This window comes from Rhinopithecus bieti, unplaced genomic scaffold (genome assembly GCF_001698545.2).
Source record: "Rhinopithecus bieti isolate Rb0 unplaced genomic scaffold, ASM169854v2 scaffold_6708, whole genome shotgun sequence".
NCBI lineage: Eukaryota > Metazoa > Chordata > Mammalia > Primates > Cercopithecidae > Rhinopithecus > Rhinopithecus bieti.
This window is the reverse complement of record NW_016806329.1, coordinates 4,947,415-4,965,197: the sequence shown is the minus strand read 5'-3', so window position 1 is coordinate 4,965,197 and position 17,783 is coordinate 4,947,415. Positions and strand designations below refer to the sequence as shown.

Genomic DNA, 17,783 nt, shown 5'->3' with positions numbered 1-17,783 from the left:
AAAAAAAAAAAAAAAAAAAAATAGTAGAACAAGTAACATAAAACATAATGAAGGAAAACCTCACTTGAAGGCCCAGGTCAGCATCTAAGCCCGCTGACACTTAGATAGTCAAGTCTACCTCTTCAGTAGGTTTGTGTGGATGGCCTGACGGAGGGCAGGTGCCCTCTGCTCCCTGTGCTACCTCTCTCTTCCCCAGGGCCTTTTATGGATTGATAGTAGCCCTCTCCATAGGAGCTCACAGTCTAGATTAGAAGTGTTTTAATTTATACACACCCATAGTGCACACTTGTATATTGAAAAGATAGGGAAGAGAGAAACATTTATGGAAACAGTCGTTAGCACCTTCAACACTTCATGATTTTTGTCGAGTTTACTTCATGAAGAGGTCAGCTCATTTGCTCCCATCTGAACCACTTTGCCTCTGAAACTTAATTATATCCAGAAAGAAGGACGCTTGTATGCTAGTCTAACTATGGTCACTTGAGGAATATGACTGTTTTTATATGCACATGTAACCCAAATGTCCAATATAAATTGGCTTATTTTTAAAAATAATTTTAAAAGTTGGGAAAAGCTTTATTATTTGCATGCTTAAATATTAAGTATTCTTCATCAGCATTTAATAAATGTATAGGCAGATATAGGTAATTTCTGTGTATTTTGAGATAATGTCAAAATCACGAATATTTCAAAATAAACTGGGGAGTTATAAAATACAACTAGAGATATATAAAAAAAAAACAAAAAACGATAGATTTAGACTCAATACCTGTTTCCTCCCACATCCCGTTTCTCTTTACAGCACAGTCTTTCATATATTTGAAAAGAGCTAAAGCATCACTATATCTTTAGTATTTTAGAAGTAATTTCCCCAGTTTAAGTATTCTCCATATGGCTTCCCACATTTCCTGCTGCTGAATACTATGTAGTTTGTCGATATCATTAAACTCTGATGCCCAGAATAGAGAACAGTATTTCACATGTGTCTGACCAGGGTAGAGTACAGCACTGATCTAAATACCATACTTATATTAATGCGGGCAATGCCTACATTGAATTTTTTCCCTGTAATATCACACAATCAGTTCATATTTATCCTATAAAATCAACTAACTTCCTCAGAAACTTTATGAGGTCTTTCAAAGTCAGATCGTATTTTAAGTCAGTTTACCTTTAAATATTTTTCCCAGTCCAGGCTCTAAAAATATTTAAAATTTAGTGTGTGTGTGTGTGTGTGTGTGTGTGTGTGTGTGTATATATATATATATATATATATATATGACTCACTCTAGACATGGGCAAAATGTTTTAAATGTTTAGGGATATTTTGAAATCTGTTAGAGTGACTTGTTTTAGGATTCTCTTGCCGCCATTACGCAGCCCTGTTGTATGTGGATACGCAAAAGAATGTGGTATTTAGCACAATGATGCTCTTTCACTTATACGATGAGAATTTACTGATCTTGGTTATAGAAACAATTCTAAAACCTCTATTCCTGTTCCTAGCATACACTTCACCCTTACAGATCAAAGACTTTGAAGTCATAAGATATAAATCGACTGGAAATCCAGACATTTTTCTGGACACTCATGTACATGACAGCAGGCTCGTTAATAATTAGGTAATTACACTGACAATTAGTCATGTAATGTCATTTTAATAACATGGAAAATAAATTAAACCTATCAGTGACAGCTTAACCACCTTTCATCTTCTTACAAGCAAGGTAATAAGTAAATATGACAGTTTAAGAACAGGTGTAAATAAGGGACACGGCTCAGACAGGAATCTTCTCCTCCCCCTTTGCCATCCTCCCTCATCACATACACCTATGCTAGTTTTATTTAACACCATAACTCCTCTCACATTATGATTTTCTTTTTTAAAACTTGCAGCTGAAAGTACTGAAAACCATCCCAATAACCAGTGAGTCAAGCATGTAAGATCAAATGATTATTTTTCTACTAAATAAGATATAATTACTGGCCAGGCACAGCAGCTCATGCCTGTAATTCCAGCACTTTGGGAGGCCAAGGTGGCAAGATTGCTTGAGGCCTACAGTTCAAGACCAGCCTGGGCAACATAGCGAGACCCCATCTCTACAAAAGTTTTAAAAATTAGCTAGATGTGGTGGCACGTGTCTGTAGCCCTATCTACTCAGGAGGCTGAGGTGGGAGGATCACTTGTTACCCTGGGAGGTCAAGGCTGCAGAGAGCCGAGATCATGCCACTGCACTCCAGCCTGGGTGACAGAATGAGACTCTGTCTCTACATATATATATAATCACTCTTTGACCTTGATGGGAAAATATGTACCATAAATTTTATCTTTGAACTTATCATCACCTATGTTGCAGGCTTCTTTGGGAGTAAGAACTAGAACTATCTTACTACCTTTTATATTTTGTTAAATGTAAAAATTTTGTATAGCAACGAACACAACCCACCAATATACAAAAATACAATGAGAGTATATGCCTTTTAACAAAGGAGATGAAAGCCTTTTGTGATATGAAGATGAGATTGGCAATAGATGGTAAACTTTATAAAAAAAAAAAAAAGTAAAAGAGGCAACTTCTCAGGGATATGCTGAAGTACCTGAGGTGAAAAGTAGAAAGGACACCACTAGAGGGTGGTAGCCTCCTCGCTTGCCATAACTAGTTTCTCTTACGCGAAACTTCCTATACCTAAAGTTGTTCAGTATTTCGTCCAGCTAATACTTGATTATTTTCTTCCTCCCACAACAAATATCTGTTATGCTGTTTCACTAACCTTGCAATCTCAGTGATTCAGAGGTATAATATAATGCCTAGGAGTGTGAGCTTGAATAGAACATTTAGAATCTATTGTATTTTTATTGCTGTTTTGGCCAACTAACTTGGAAACAAGCTGACACCTGAGATTTGGGAGAGATGTCATTTTTCACACCAAGTACTATGCACACAAGTAAAGTTAATCTGTGGCCTGGCAAACGCTAGTTAAGATTGCTTCTTCTCAAGTCACACTTTGCCCTTTATCTTAGCACACAGGCAGCTGCGACAAGAGAGCCCCTTTGCCCAAAATAGCTTTCCAGCAGCCTGTCATTTTACCCGAATCCATTAAGACAGTGGTTCCCAACCTTTCAAAATGAGGACCCTTTACAAAGTTTCACAGACATCTATGTGATAATTCTTGAGCTCTTAAAATTGGAGGTTAATATATCTATAACATCAAAAAGATAGTATAAAAAAGATACTGTAATTTCAGTAACACCTTTTAACGAATTAGTATTGTATTAACCACAACAGCATACATGTAAAAGATAGATAGAAGTACAAATATACAAAATATAGTATTTAGCCAGTTAACAGTTGAGGCTCATTGCCTAAGCAGGTTCATGAACCCCTGATGTAAACTCATGGGCTACCCTTTACGTACCCCACAAGGCCTGGGGTGTGCAAAGAAGGAATGGTTGAATTTGTGTATTATCCCACCAGACCTGCAGTTTTAAGATGGAACCATCCTATTTTCTCATTTGACTTTTTAAAAATAATCTCACTAACTCTCAGAAATGGAAAATATGTATCTTTCTACATGCAATTAAGAAAGACCACAGTTTCTGGCATTCGTCAGTTAACAAACCTATGTTTGTGTGTAGCTGCTTACATAAGATCTTTTTGTGAAGATTTACCAGGGTTCATGTTTTTAAAATATCCAGGAAAGTTTGATCTCTCAAAGACGTCAATTCTACATACAGTGTGTCAGTATGACCTGAGAAAATTTCTCTGATGTCCTAATGAGTACGTAACATGCATTCTTTAGCTTGAATTTCCTGCAAGTTTTGACATCATAGATTAAATATCTCCTGGCATACTGAAAGAGTATCTGGAGTCATGTAGCTCTGAAGAGAGCCAAGATTCCATAGCTCATGTTAGCTGACAGTGAAACTCCACCACTTAATTCTGGGAAAAGTCAAATTCCATCTTGTACCAAAGTCACTTACTGTACATTCTGCTCCTGCTTCTCATTGGAAGTGATCAACTGAAGGACAAAATTTTAATTAAATAAAATAAAATGATTATGTGTTTTATTTAATTAAACATTCATGCTAGTTTAACTATTATCAAGGTAAGCTTAAATATAATAGGATCCTATACAATACTAAACTGAAGAAAATAAACTTACCAAAAGACATCATTCAATTCCTATGTCAGTTGAGAAGCCATCATATAAGATAGGGAAAATTAATTATACTTTTCTATGTGTTGCTACTTTTCCATAAAATAGAAGTGATTATTCTTATCCTTGTTAAATATATATATTCTTGTCAAATACAGAAGAGGGGTCTATGAGTCAAAGGCTGACAGAGAGATATAGAAGCTTGTCTGGAACCTACACCAATGCTTCCCATCTTTTTAGGTACAAGGTCCTCTTTTGAACATGCTAACTCCACAGTCTTTCACACTGGCAAGTCTGGTTTACATAAGTATCTGTGGGCCCTCCGCAGTAAGTAGAATTCTCTGGAATTTGGAGGCCAGAGTTGGGAAGTGCTGATCTGGACTAACCTTCATTATCTGAGGTCTGGAGAAATTAAGTGATTTGCACAAAATTACACAATTAACTAGGGTAAGCTACAGTTAAACTACAAGTCTCTTCAAGCTCTGTCTCATAGAATTTCTACCACCCTCTAAATTATAGATGAAAGTACACAGAGTCACAGAAAGAAGATTCTTATGCTAATCCAGAGCACTGTATTTTCAGGCAAATTTTTCAGCTAAGTGCTGAGAGTGCTACTACACTTTAGATCTGGAAATGCTGAAGGGTGCTCAGGAAACTTATAAATAGAATGGTTACAGAGAGTTTGATGTCAGCCTCAGGACATAAATAATGTTTAGCAGGTGTCAAATCAATGCTTGGTTCTGTCTGACATTTTCATCAGTGACCTAGATAAGACATTGGCAATCTATGGAGCTAAAGTCTCTCAAAAGAATTTTACATTTTAGGAAGCCTTCCGCTGTCTCCTGCCCACAATCTGCCACTCCTTCTCTTCTCCCATAATCGAGCCCCATGCCATTCCCACAGCTCAACTGATCTCAATGAGAAGTTAGATTATTTAATTAATTTACTACTAAGTTGTCAGTGACTAAAGTAACAGTCTTTCCAAACATCTTAGAGGCCTTTAATTTTTAAAAATTAGTCTATTTATCCAAAATAATAATACTCTTTAGTGGGTGACACATGTATCTCTCTGCTGACTGGACTATTTCTTCCTGCCAAGCATGACCATAACTCCTCTAAATTCATTTTTTTATTTTTTATTTTTTTATTATTATTATACTTTAAGTTCTAGGGTACATGTGCATAACGTGCAGGTTTGTTACATATGTATACTTGTGCCATGTTGGTGTGCTGCACCCATCAACTCGTCAGCACCCATCAATTCATCATTTATATCATGTATAACTCCCCAATGCAATCCCTCCCTCCTCCCCCCTCCCCATGATAGGCCCCAGTGTGTGATGTTCCCCTTCCCGAGTCCAAGTGATCTCATTGTTCAGTTCCCACCTATGAGTGAGAACATGCGGTGTTTGGTTTTCTGTTCTTGTGATAGTTTGCTAAGAATGATGGTTTCCAGCTGCATCCATGTCCCTACAAAGGACGCAAACTCATCCTTTTTTATGGCTGCATAGTATTCCATGGTGTATATGTGCCACATTTTCTTAATCCAGTCTGTCACAGATGGACATTTGGGTTGATTCCAAGTCTTTGCTATTGTGAATAGTGCCGCAATAAACATACGTGTGCATGTGTCTTTGTAGTAGAATAATTTATAATCCTTTGGGTATATACCCAGTAGTGGGATGGCTGGGTCATATGGTACATCTAGTTCTAGATCCTTGAGGAATTGCCATACTGTTTTCCATAATGGTTGAACTAGTTTACAATCCCACCAACAGTGTAAAAGTGTTCCTATTTCTCCACATCCTCTCCAACACCTGTTGTTTCCTGACTTTTTAATGATTGCCATTCTAACTGGTGTGAGATGGTATCTCATTGTGGTTTTGATTTGCATTTCTCTGATGGCGAGTGATGATGAGCATTTTTTCATGTGTCTGTTGGCTGTATGAATGTCTTCTTTTGAGAAATGTCTGTTCATATCCTTTGCCCACTTTTTGATGGGGTTGTTTGTTTTTTTCTTGTATATTTGTTTGAGTTCTTTGTAGATTCTGGATATTAGCCCTTTGTCAGATGAGTAGATTGCAAAAATTTTCTCCCATTCTGTAGGTTGCCTGTTCACTCTGATGGTAGTTTCTTTTGCTGTGCAGAAGCTCTTTAGTTTAATTAGATCCCATTTGTCAATTTTGGCTTTTGCTGCCGTTGCTTTTGGTGTTTTAGACATGAAGTCCTTGCCCATGCCTATGTCCTGAATGGTACTACCTAGATTTTCTTCTAGGGTTTTTATGGTATTAGGTCTAACATTTAAGTCTCTAATCCATCTTGAATTAATCTTCGTATAAGGGGTAAGGAAAGGATCCAGTTTCAGCTTTCTACTTATGGCTAGCCAATTTTCCCAGCACCATTTATTAAATAGGGAATCCTTTCCCCATTTCTTGTTTCTCTCAGGTTTGTCAAAGATCAGATGGCTGTAGATGTGTGGTATTATTTCTGAGGACTCTGTTCTGTTCCATTGGTCTATATCTCTGTTTTGGTACCAGTACCATGCTGTTTTGGTTACTGTAGCCTTGTAGTATAGTTTGAAGTCAGGTAGCGTGACGCCTCCAGCTTTGTCCTTTTGACTTAGGATTGTCTTGGCAATGCGGGCTCTTTTTTGGTTCCATATGAACTTTAAAGCAGTTTTTTCCAATTCTGTGAAGAAACTCATTGGTAGCTTGATGGGGATGGCATTGAATCTATAAATAACCTTGGGCAGTATGGCCATTTTCACGATATTGATTCTTCCTATCCATGAGCATGGTATGTTCTTCCATTTGTTTGTGTCCTCTTTGATTTCACTGAGCAGTGGTTTGTAGTTCTCCTTGAAGAGGTCCTTTACATCCCTTGTAAGTTGGATTCCTAGGTATTTTATTCTCTTTGAAGCAATTGTGAATGGAAGTTCATTCCTGATTTGGCTCTCTGCTTGTCTGTTACTGGTGTATAAGAATGCTTGTGATTTTTGCACATTAATTTTGTATCCTGAGACTTTGCTGAAGTTGCTTATCAGCTTAAGGAGATTTTGGGCTGAGACGATGGGGTTTTCTAAATATACAATCATGTCATCTGCAAACAGGGACAATTTGACTTCTTCTTTTCCTAACTGGATACCCTTGATTTCTTTCTCTTGCCTGATTGCCCTAGCCAGAACTTCCAACACTATGTTGAATAGGAGTGGTGAGAGAGGGCATCCCTGTCTTGTGCCAGTTTTCAAAGGGAATTTTTCCAGTTTTTGCCCATTCAGTATGATATTGGCTGTGGGTTTGTCATAATCATTTTTTTTAATTCTTGAAAATGTTGAAAGGATGGCATTTTTTTCTACCTGAAACTGAACTAAACCTCTGAACTTTTCTCAATATGATGATTCAGACAGCTACTAGCAATTAATCAGTGAAGATCAGTTGGCACTTGCCATGAAACTTAATTTGCCATTTCTGATGTATATGATATAAATACATTCCTGTTTAGAGGTACAGAATAGTATTTTATAACCTTTCAAAAACACCCCCCATAGCTCATTTTATTCAAAAAAGATACGGTTACACTTCTTTTTGTTGTTATTGCTCTCCACTTCTTGCATATAAACCATGCTAAAGCTTGCAGAAAAAGAAGATGTCTACAACTTCAATTTTATCAAAGTGATGGCAAATCCTTCCCTGAGGATCACTTAGATATAACAGTTATTTCTGGAAGTAATAAAAATGCCTGCAGTAGCATGGAATTTTGTAAAGTGGAATTCTAGCCATAGGTAGTGTATTCTTAATGAATATACCACTACATTTTTAAAAATAAAATGACACCAATTGACAAAAACCCACAAGGCCTTACAAATGAGGCTACTTAGAAACAGCCATGAGTATCTGACAGGTCAGGAAAGTAGACTGTCTCATACAGACTTTGCTGTTAAAAATACTCCAGTGATGTGTTTTTATAGGCAGGCAAAGGAAAATGTCCATAAATAGCTCTGGAAAGTTTAGCCAAGAATTTAAGTTGCCAGTAAAAATATTAAATTGACCATCAATAGAAATATGTCAAATTTAGTGAATACTTAAAAGGCAAAATAAGAAGAAACGGAATTATAGCAATATTTACATTTGTAGAACTATTTTCTCTTTGCTATATTCTGTATTTTTCTAATATTTCAGTGTTTCTTTCTCTATTTTCATATCCTCTGATTTTCTTCATCCCAATTTATATTTTCATTCATCATTGATTTAAATGCTTTATTTCTTTTTTGTTCCTGAAGATGGATTTCTTTTAACCTTATTCCGGAAACTTTCCCAACTGAATTTCAAATCATCGTTGCTTTACAGTCAATTTCTTTTCAAGGGATGGAGAGTTACTTTTCAATGAGTGTGAGGGGTTGGGAGGGAAAACTTCACCTTTCCAACACTGGAAATTCGAATCAGTAAGATGCCCTTCATCCCGATACACGCTTTCTTGGGTGTTTACTGTCGGCACTCAACCATGAACTATGACTTGGCAGCTGTAGTCTCTAATCCTAACTCAGGTTTGTGAAGTTTCACAATTTTTTCCCTAGAGAACAGCCAATGCTGAGCTGGCGCAATACCATGGAGCACAGACCTTTGAGGAGCACACTACTGGCATCCATATAAGGAATACAGGACTTAGTCATGGCAGCCCAGGGCAGCAGGAGGAGTGCACCCAGCTCTTCATAATTCCGTGCAACCATGCAAGTGAGTTCAAGGCTGTCCAGCCCTCCCTGATTACCTTCTCCCGCATTAGTTTGAGAAGGAGGCCTTGGACAGCATATACACTAAAATTTGAACAATGCAGAGAAGATTAACATGAAGTCTAAATTAAAAAAATAAAAGTAAATAAGTAAATAAAAGAAAGGAAAAGAAACAGATGTTGGTCGGCAATATTTCAGAATGATGGTCTAATTCATGGTAACTTCCAACTTATTAATAAAGAATAAATATTTTCTTGAAAAACCAATTCAATGGACAGTTACTTAACTAGTTATACATTTTAAAATTGAAAAGCTTCTTAAATCAAAGCCTTAATATGTTTCAACTCTCTCCTCTGATGAATTTAGAAGAGTCACTGTAACTCTTAAGCTATGCCTGAGTCGGAATTCAGAAGCAGGATCAGGGCTTAGCTTGAATCATTTGTCTAGGCTTTTTGATTTGGGAAAGCCATTTCATTTTTATTTCCTTTAGACACAGAAAATGTTTTCCCCTGTGTTAAAGTGGACATTTTGTCCTCACTAATATTTTCTTTTCTTTTACATTTATTTATTTATTTATTTATTTATTTATTTATTTATTTAGAGACAAAGTCACCCAGGCTGGTGTGCAATGATGTGATCTTGGCTCACTGCAATCTCCACCTCCAGTGTTCAAGTGATTCTCCTGCCTCAGCCTCCCGAGTAGCTGGGATTACAGGTGTGTAATCTGTTAATATTTGTATTTTTAGTAGAGACAGGATTTCACCATGTTGGCCAGGCTGGTCTCAAACTCCTGACCTCAAGTGATCTGCCCACCTCAGCCTCCCAAAGTGTTGGAATTATAGGCCTGAGCCATCATGCCCACCCTAATATCATTTTTAATATTGTAAACTTGTCAGTTCTCTCTTATATTCCAATTTTCTTCATGCCTCTACTCTCATTGTTTCTTGCCAGTTACCACAGTAGGGGTAATCTTATCTAGTAATTGTAGATAATACATTAAATTTTAATGTTAAAAACATTCTTCTTAAAATTCTCAACAAATGACCTGTGTTATTACTTCTGATACTCTGCCATTGAAAGCTACAAAAGAGGGTAAGTGTCTACAAAAGCCCGCCTTTCCTGTTTTCCTCAGTTATTGCAATTCCAAATTTTTACTGGGAATTTTAATGTAAACAAGTTTGCAATGATTTTCATACCATCCTTGAAACCTCTGAGTCTCACAAATATCTCTAGGGTTATGTAGAGGTAGGTAGAATGATCACACATGGATTGAATTTGTTTTCCCCATTTCTTCTATAGCCCAACTTAACATGACTGATGTTCAAGGACACGGAAAATTAACCTTACAGTTTGGAAACACAGATCGTGTGACATAGACTCAGTTTAAGAAGGTCGTTTCATGACTCACTGATAATTATTTCAGGACAGATTTGATAATTGAGAGTGAGCCATGTTAGTCTTCACAACAAAGTAAGAAAAAGTTACTGCTTTGCTTTTGGAAGAGCATATTCATCTTATGTAGGTAACGGGAAGGAAAATGGTGAGGCTCTTCAGTATTGCTTATTTTTTTAATTTTTTTTATGTTTGCCTTTGGCAAGTATATCATAGGTTAAAGCCTTTTGGAATTTTGATTTTTGAAACACTAACACACATAAACTTAAAAGCACTACCAGTTGATTAGAAGGTGGCACTTTTGGGTGTGAATGCTGCCTGTTTCACATGCAAACTGCGTCCGGCAAACAATACTGGGAACAGAGCCAAGAAATGTCATTTCTGTCACTTCGTACTTCCATAATAAGTCTTCATCCCCAAATGCTTTCCCCTGTTCTGTCTGCTGACTATTCCACCCACTCAAAATCTTTCCTGTTTACACTGTAAAAGAATGGTATTTTTAAAACCTTTACCTCTTTAGCAAAAGCACCCAACATAAAGACTTTCTCACAGACACACGTAATAAATGTCATTTTGAAAATCTTTTAAAATAGATATCCCTTTATGAACTTTACAGATCATGCAAAGGAATAAGTCAAAGCTAAACCCAGCAACTTCACTCTCCCTTCCAAATATGTTACCATCAGAAAACACTAGAATCTGAGTGCAAGACTGAAACTGAAAGATTCTACCTTATTTAGCATGCATGTTAGTCCTCTAATATGTAGAATCAATATCAACTCTTCAGAAAGATCTGTCCTGATTTGGCACAACATTTGATTTTTCTTAGCTTGTGAAATTGATCCTCTCCCTAACCTAGATTGTTAAACCTGATAGAAGACATTATTAGCCATGAGCAACAGTTTATTTCTGAAACCTGAATAAAAAATAGACATTTACTCACACAGTAGGTGACAATCCATGGCCATTTCCCTCATGTAAACAAACTGCTCTCAACCAAGTCCAGAAACCTCTTTTAATGATAGTTCTTGCAAAAGGCCAACTAAAGTTTATTTTACTTTCTTGCCTTTGTTGGAATTTTAGAAAACATAGTATCTTTTTAAAAAAGATTTTATGTAGCTCTCCATAAATCAGAACTGTTTGGCCATCTCTTCAGAGGCATAGCACTGAAGCAATTATAGTGTTTTCACTTTTCTCTACCAAGGGAACATTCTCATCCTGTGGTTTCAGAGAACATTTAGAAAGATAATCAAACAAATCTGCTTATCTTCTTTTCTGCCTCCAACATAGACCCAATTTTGCAACATATCACCATCATTGGGTCAAACTGACCATGGTAAACACAAATTTTGTTGAATCAGTTTTAGTCTCCACCAAATCTACCACTCTCTGCCATCATTCATACTCGACAGTTATGCCACTGTCCTGCCATTACGCATTGTAAAATCTTACAATAGTCCTATTTCTTACAAAAGTCCTATTTTGCCTCCCCACTTACCTTTGTGGTTACCAGACCTTGCTGGTTCTCTTTATAAGTATCTTTCTGACACACCAATTTCCATTTGGAGCCATTTCTATTATAAGCCTTTGTAATTCACCACTTGACTAATATTTTGCCCTTCAGCTTCTCTCACCTTTAATCATCCTAAACGCTATTTGTCTTATAGGAAGATACCAAAAATAATTGTAACTGTAAGCCACAGGTAACAATACATATAAGATATCATTACTGTACAAACTTATCAAGTAATTAACATCAACTAAGCTTTGTTGTTACTCTAACACCCAGCACACCTGAGGCCAGGGCTTGGGAGGTGAGGCCTGGGTGCTCCGCTCCCAGCTCAGGCTGCTAGCATTGTTGGGGTGGGGGGTCATATGAGGAAGGTCATTTCTGAAGACATACCAGAGATGGTTCATTCAATAACAGAGATCAGTGACTGTACCAAGTCAGGAGGGAATCTAGCTGTAAGTCTGTTCAAATAAATGAGGGGACAAATGTAAGTACAGCAAGGCGCCAAAGCTTGAACTCACACTTCGGCAAAATCAAAGGCAGTAGGATAAAGCAGGAGGGGAGCCTAAAGCAGGAAAAGATGAAAGGAAGTGTGAAGAACAGGCCAGCCTACCCCAAGTAGTACCCCTACACTTTGCAGATCCTCTAGACCTTCGTTTCCCCACGACTCACTCAACCTGGACACTCGGTTCAAAAAATTTTGTTTTTCCCTCACTTCCTTTCTTTCTCTTCCTCCTCTTGCACATTTGCCTGACTTGATATAAGCAAAACCCAAAAACCAGTTTTCCAAATACATAGTTTTTCTTACATGGAGAGGAGAAGGGAAGGCTGGGACTAATAATTTCTTTTCCTTTGAATAGATACCCAGCAGTGAGATTGCTGTGTCAAATGGTAGCTCTATTTTTAGTCCTTTGAGAAACTCCCAACTGTTTTCCATAGAAATTTAACTAACTTACATTCCCACCAACAATATATAAACATTACCTTTTCTCCACGCCTACACCAACATCTATTATTTTTTGACTTTTTAATAATGGCCATGCTGACTAACGTGAAATGGTATCTCATTTGCGGCTTTAATTTGTATTTCTCTGATAATTAGTGATGTTCAGCATTTTTTCATGCGATTGGTGGTCACTTGTAGTCTTCTTTTGAGAAATGTTTGTCACTGTCCTTTGCCCATTTTTTAATGGGGTTGTTTGTTTTTTTCTTGTTGAGTGGTTTGAGTTCTGTGTAGATTTTTGGATATTAGTTCATTGTTAGAAGCACAATTTGCAAATATTTTCTCCCATTCTGTAGGTTGTCCATTTACTCTGTTGATTATTTCTTTTGCTGTGTAAAGTTTTTTTTTGTTTTTTTGTTTTTTTTGTTTTGTTTTGTTTTGTTTTGTTTTGTTTTTGAGATGGAGTCTTGGTCTATTGCCAGGCTGGAGTGCAGTGGTGCAATCTCGGCTCACTGCAAGCTCCACTTCCCAGGTTCACACCATTCTCCTGCTTCAGCCTCCCAAGTAGCTGGGACTACAGGTGCCCACCACCACGCCTGCCTAATTTTTTGTATTTTTAGTAGAGACGGGGTTTCAACGTGTTAGCCAGTATAGTCTGTATCTCCTGAACTCGTGATCTGCCCACCTTGGCCTCCCAAATGTGCAAAAGATTTTTAGTTTAAGTCCAATTAGTCTATTCTTTGTTTGTTGTTGTTTCTTTTGCTTTTGGGATCTTCATCATAAATTATTTCTCTAGGTCAATGTCCACAAGAGTTTTTTCCAGGTTTTCTTCTAGGATTTTTATAGTTTTGGGTCTTACATTTAACTTTTTAATGCATCTTGAGTTAATTTTTGCATATGGTGAGAGATAAGGGTCCAATTTCATTCTTCTACATATGGCTAGCCAATTTTTCCAACATTATTTATTGAATAGGTTATCACTTCCCCATTGTTTATTTTTGTTGACTTTGTCTAAGTTCAGTTGGTTGTAGGTAAGTAGCTTTATTTCTGTGTTCTCTATTTTGTTTCATTGATCTATAGGTCTGTTTTTGTACCAGTACCATGCTGTTGTAGTAATTATAGCCTTGTAGTATAATTTGAAGAGGGACAATGTGATGCTTCCAGCTTCATTATTTTTGCTTAGGATTGCTTTGGCTATTCAAGCCCTTTTTTGGTTCTTCATGAGCTTTAGGATTTGTTTTCTCATTCTGTGAAAAACGACATTGGTATTTTGTTAAGGATTGCATTGACTCTGCACATTGCTTTGAGCAGTATGGTCATTTTAACAATATCAGTTCTTTCAAGCCATGAGCATCGGATATTTTTCCATTCGTTTGTGTCATCTATGATTTCTTTTATCAGCATTTTGTAGTTCTTCTTGTAGAGATCTTTCACCTCTTTGGTTAAATGTATTCCTAGGTATTTTATTGAGTGTGTGTATGTCCATTGTAAATGAGATTGAGTTATTTATTTTGTTCTCAGGTCGAAAGTTATTCATTTATAGAAATGCTTCCGATTTTTGGATATTAATTTTGTATTCTGAAACTTGACTGATGTCATATATCAAGTCTAGGAGTCTTTTGGAGAAGCCTTTAGGGTTTTCTAGGTATACGGTCATGTCATTAGCAAACATATAATTTGACTTCCTCTTTTCCAACTTGGATATTATTTATTTCTTTCTCTTGCCTGATTGCTCTGGCTAGGATTTTCAGTACTGTGTTGAATAGGTGTGGTGAGAGTGAACATTCTTGTCTTATTCTGGTTCTTAAGAGGGAGTGCTTTCAACTTTTCCCCATCCAGTAGGATATTGGCTATGGGTTTGTCATATATGGTTCTTATTATTTTGAAGCAATGATTTTTAAAGGCAAGAGAATATGTTGAAGCAACAATTTTTGAAAAGAATTTTATTTCAATGAATTTCGTGAACTATAATGCATTATTGGGGAATTCATACTATGTTCTAGTTATTCTTCTAGGTGCTTTATATGTAATGTCTTATTTATGCTTCACAACATTAATAACAGTATGAGGTAGGACCCATTGTTATCCATAATTTACTAATCAAGAATCAGAAACACATAGCAAAAGCTTGTCCAAGATCACCATGAATAAGTTAAGGAGACAGGATTCAAACACAGGCAGTTTGACAACTTAGACCATGTTGTAACTATCCCTCCCCCTGTGCTACTGCTGCTGCTTCAATGCGATGGACATGTGAGTGGAGAAAGTGTGATCAGTTACTCCAGTCATCATACTTGTTATGGCTGATTTTATGTGTCAACTTGACTGGGCCACAGGATGCCCAGATATTTGATTAGACATTACTCTGGGTGTGTCTGTCAGGATGTTTTGAGGTGAGATTAGTTTAAATCAGTAGATTGTGTAAAGCAAATTACCCTCCCTAATGTGAGTGGGCCTCATCGAATCAGTTGAATATAACAAAAGACCAACCCTCTCCTTAGTAGGAAAATTTCCTGCCTACCTATCTTCAAATTGAAACATCAGTTCTTTCTGTTTCTCCAGCCTCTCAGTATTCAGATTGGATGACACCATCAGCTTTTTTGGTCCTCAGGCTTTTGGACTCAAACTGGAACTGCAACATCAACTCTCCTGGGTATCCAACTTGCCATCTCACCCTGCAGATCTTGGGACTTGTCAGCTTCCATAATCTTGTGAAGCAATTCCTTATAATAAGTCTCTTTCTATATACATATACATTCTATTGGTTCTATTTCTTTGGAGAACCCTAATACACTACTTCATCTATGTATGCCATGGGGAATAGAGGTTATTTTTTCAGATTCTTGAACTTTCTCTTGAGGAAAATTGGGAGACTATGACATTATTATCCCCTTAAAGTCATTATTTTTAGTACCTTATACTATAACTCACTGTTCTAAGTTACAGGTCTTAGATGTTCACATGAAAAATGACCTTGAACTTCAATTTTCAAGTGATCAACTTAAATACTTAGGAGCTCAGCAACTGACATTCATATGTCAATTTAGTCATATAATTAACACTCTAGAAGTGTAGTTTTAGTACCGATCTGTTGTGATCTGCTTAAGTCTACTAAAATGTGGAAATAATTTAGGATTTTTAGCTCTTAATTGTAGTCCATTTTGAAGGAAAAACTTATTTTTTCACTATTCATAATGTTCTGCCTCTAAAATATTTAATCTATTTGTCTATACCTTGATTTTGCTCTTAGTCTCAAATGGAAATACTGCATTCAGGTTTTTCTTCTTAAACAAGTCTCAAGTATTTCTGACATACTTTGCAGTTTTTATTTGTGCATTTGATTGCTATATGAGCTTTCGATTTTCAAATTAAAATTTTACACTTGGGAGATGTGCCTTCATGTAGTTAATTGATCAAGTATATTTGAAACAGCATTCTAATTTTAATAACCTGTGATTTAATTCCTTTTCTCAAAATATTAGTTCCCTGCTATCGATGAGCAAGTTTTGACATGAAACTTGTTCTTTCGTTGTTAGCATTCTGAAGTCTAATTTAGGTAAAAGGCTAATTATTTCCTTTGCTTTATGGTCTCTTAAAGATTGCTATTTGGAAAGGAAGACTAGATAAATCTGAATCAAAAAATTAGGCTATGCACTGTGACTCATGCCTGCTAATCCCAGCACTTTGGAAGCCTAAGGCTGGAGGATCACTTGAGGCTGGAAGTTTGAGGTTACAATGAGCTATGATCCAGTCACTGCACTCCAGCTTGGGCAACAGAGCGAGACACTGTTTCAAAAAATAAAAATACAAAATAGAACTCCTTGGGAATACAAACTAATATGTTTATGTTTTCCTAAAGCTGTTATTCCTCTAACACAATAATATTTATAAACTGGAAACTCATTAGCTCTAATTACTTTCATCTTTGTCTTTTTAAAAAATTAAATCAACTTAAAGCCTTTTCTTAGATTTTGAAACATTTAGATCCCCTCCGTCAATAACAGGAGTTCAAAGCAAAAGCATTGCTTGGTAGTATAAAGTAGAAGTTAAAACAATTAGAGTTAGTCAATAGAATTGTTTAATCACTGTAATATCTGAAAAAGTAAAAAGAAAAAGTTTTCTGTTTCCATGACACTAAACAGTAACATTCTGTGTGGTTGGTTGGCCCACGATGGATTTGTGGTTTTTAGACCTTATATTCACTTTCTGAACTTCTTTATAAAATTATAAACACATACAACTGATTAATAGTTAAACATAGCTAGTCTAATAAAAAAATAACTATGAAAATTTAAATGTCTTCTATTTAACTGCTAATTTATTTGAATAATTCCCACAATTATTTGGAGGAGGGGAATATCTACATAAATCAGAGTAGACTCTTATTCAGCCTTGCTAATTATTGTACACTACAAAGTCATCCAAATTACATAAATTTCTAGAATCACCAGTTAATTACTTTAGTATTTCAGTCTCTTCACATGAGAGTTTTAATGATATTGTGTTCAATATCAAGGATATAATCTTAGCATGCTCTTACTTTTCTTCAGTCACAGATTTTCAAGATGTGGTCCCTTTGTAATTCATTCCTATTCTTTCTCTCTTTCTCCTCCCACTCCCAACTTTCCTGCCTGCCCCCAACCACTACCCCAAAAGCCACATCCTAAACTTATGCTTTGCTTCAGATCATATATTTTTCCAAATGAGCATTTTCTTTCTGGTGCAATTTGTTTATTTTATAACTTCTGTAACTGAGTTGTTTTCATTTGCAAAACCCAAGTAATAGCCAGATAAAAACTTTATAGCAACATGTAAAAACATAGAGGTGCATATATGTGTGCTAAGAATACAGCTGCAGGGAGCAAGATGGCCGAATAGGAACAGCTCCAGTCTCCAACTCCCAGCGCGAGCGACACAGAAGACCGGTGATTTCTGCATTTTCAACTGAGGTACTGGGGTCATCTCACTAGGGAGTGCCGGACAATCGGTGCTGGTCAGCTGCTGCAGCCTGACCAGCGAGAGCTGAAGCAGGGCGAGGCATCGCCTCACCTGGA

The 17,783-nt window shown here is 36.6% G+C and overlaps 1 protein-coding gene across 1 annotated transcript in view; it reads left to right on the top strand.

Annotated features, from left to right (window-relative positions):
* Positions 1-10,260, top strand: part of LOC108531875 (low molecular weight phosphotyrosine protein phosphatase-like) — a 10,779-nt gene extending 519 nt beyond the window's left edge. Inside the window, exons 2-4 of the mRNA XM_017875511.1 lie at positions 4,399-4,485; positions 8,732-8,888; positions 10,184-10,260. Of these exons, the coding sequence (XP_017731000.1) occupies positions 4,399-4,485; positions 8,732-8,888; positions 10,184-10,260 (321 nt within the window). The remainder of the gene's footprint in view (positions 1-4,398; positions 4,486-8,731; positions 8,889-10,183) is intronic.
* The last annotated feature ends 7,523 nt before the right edge of the window (positions 10,261-17,783 follow it).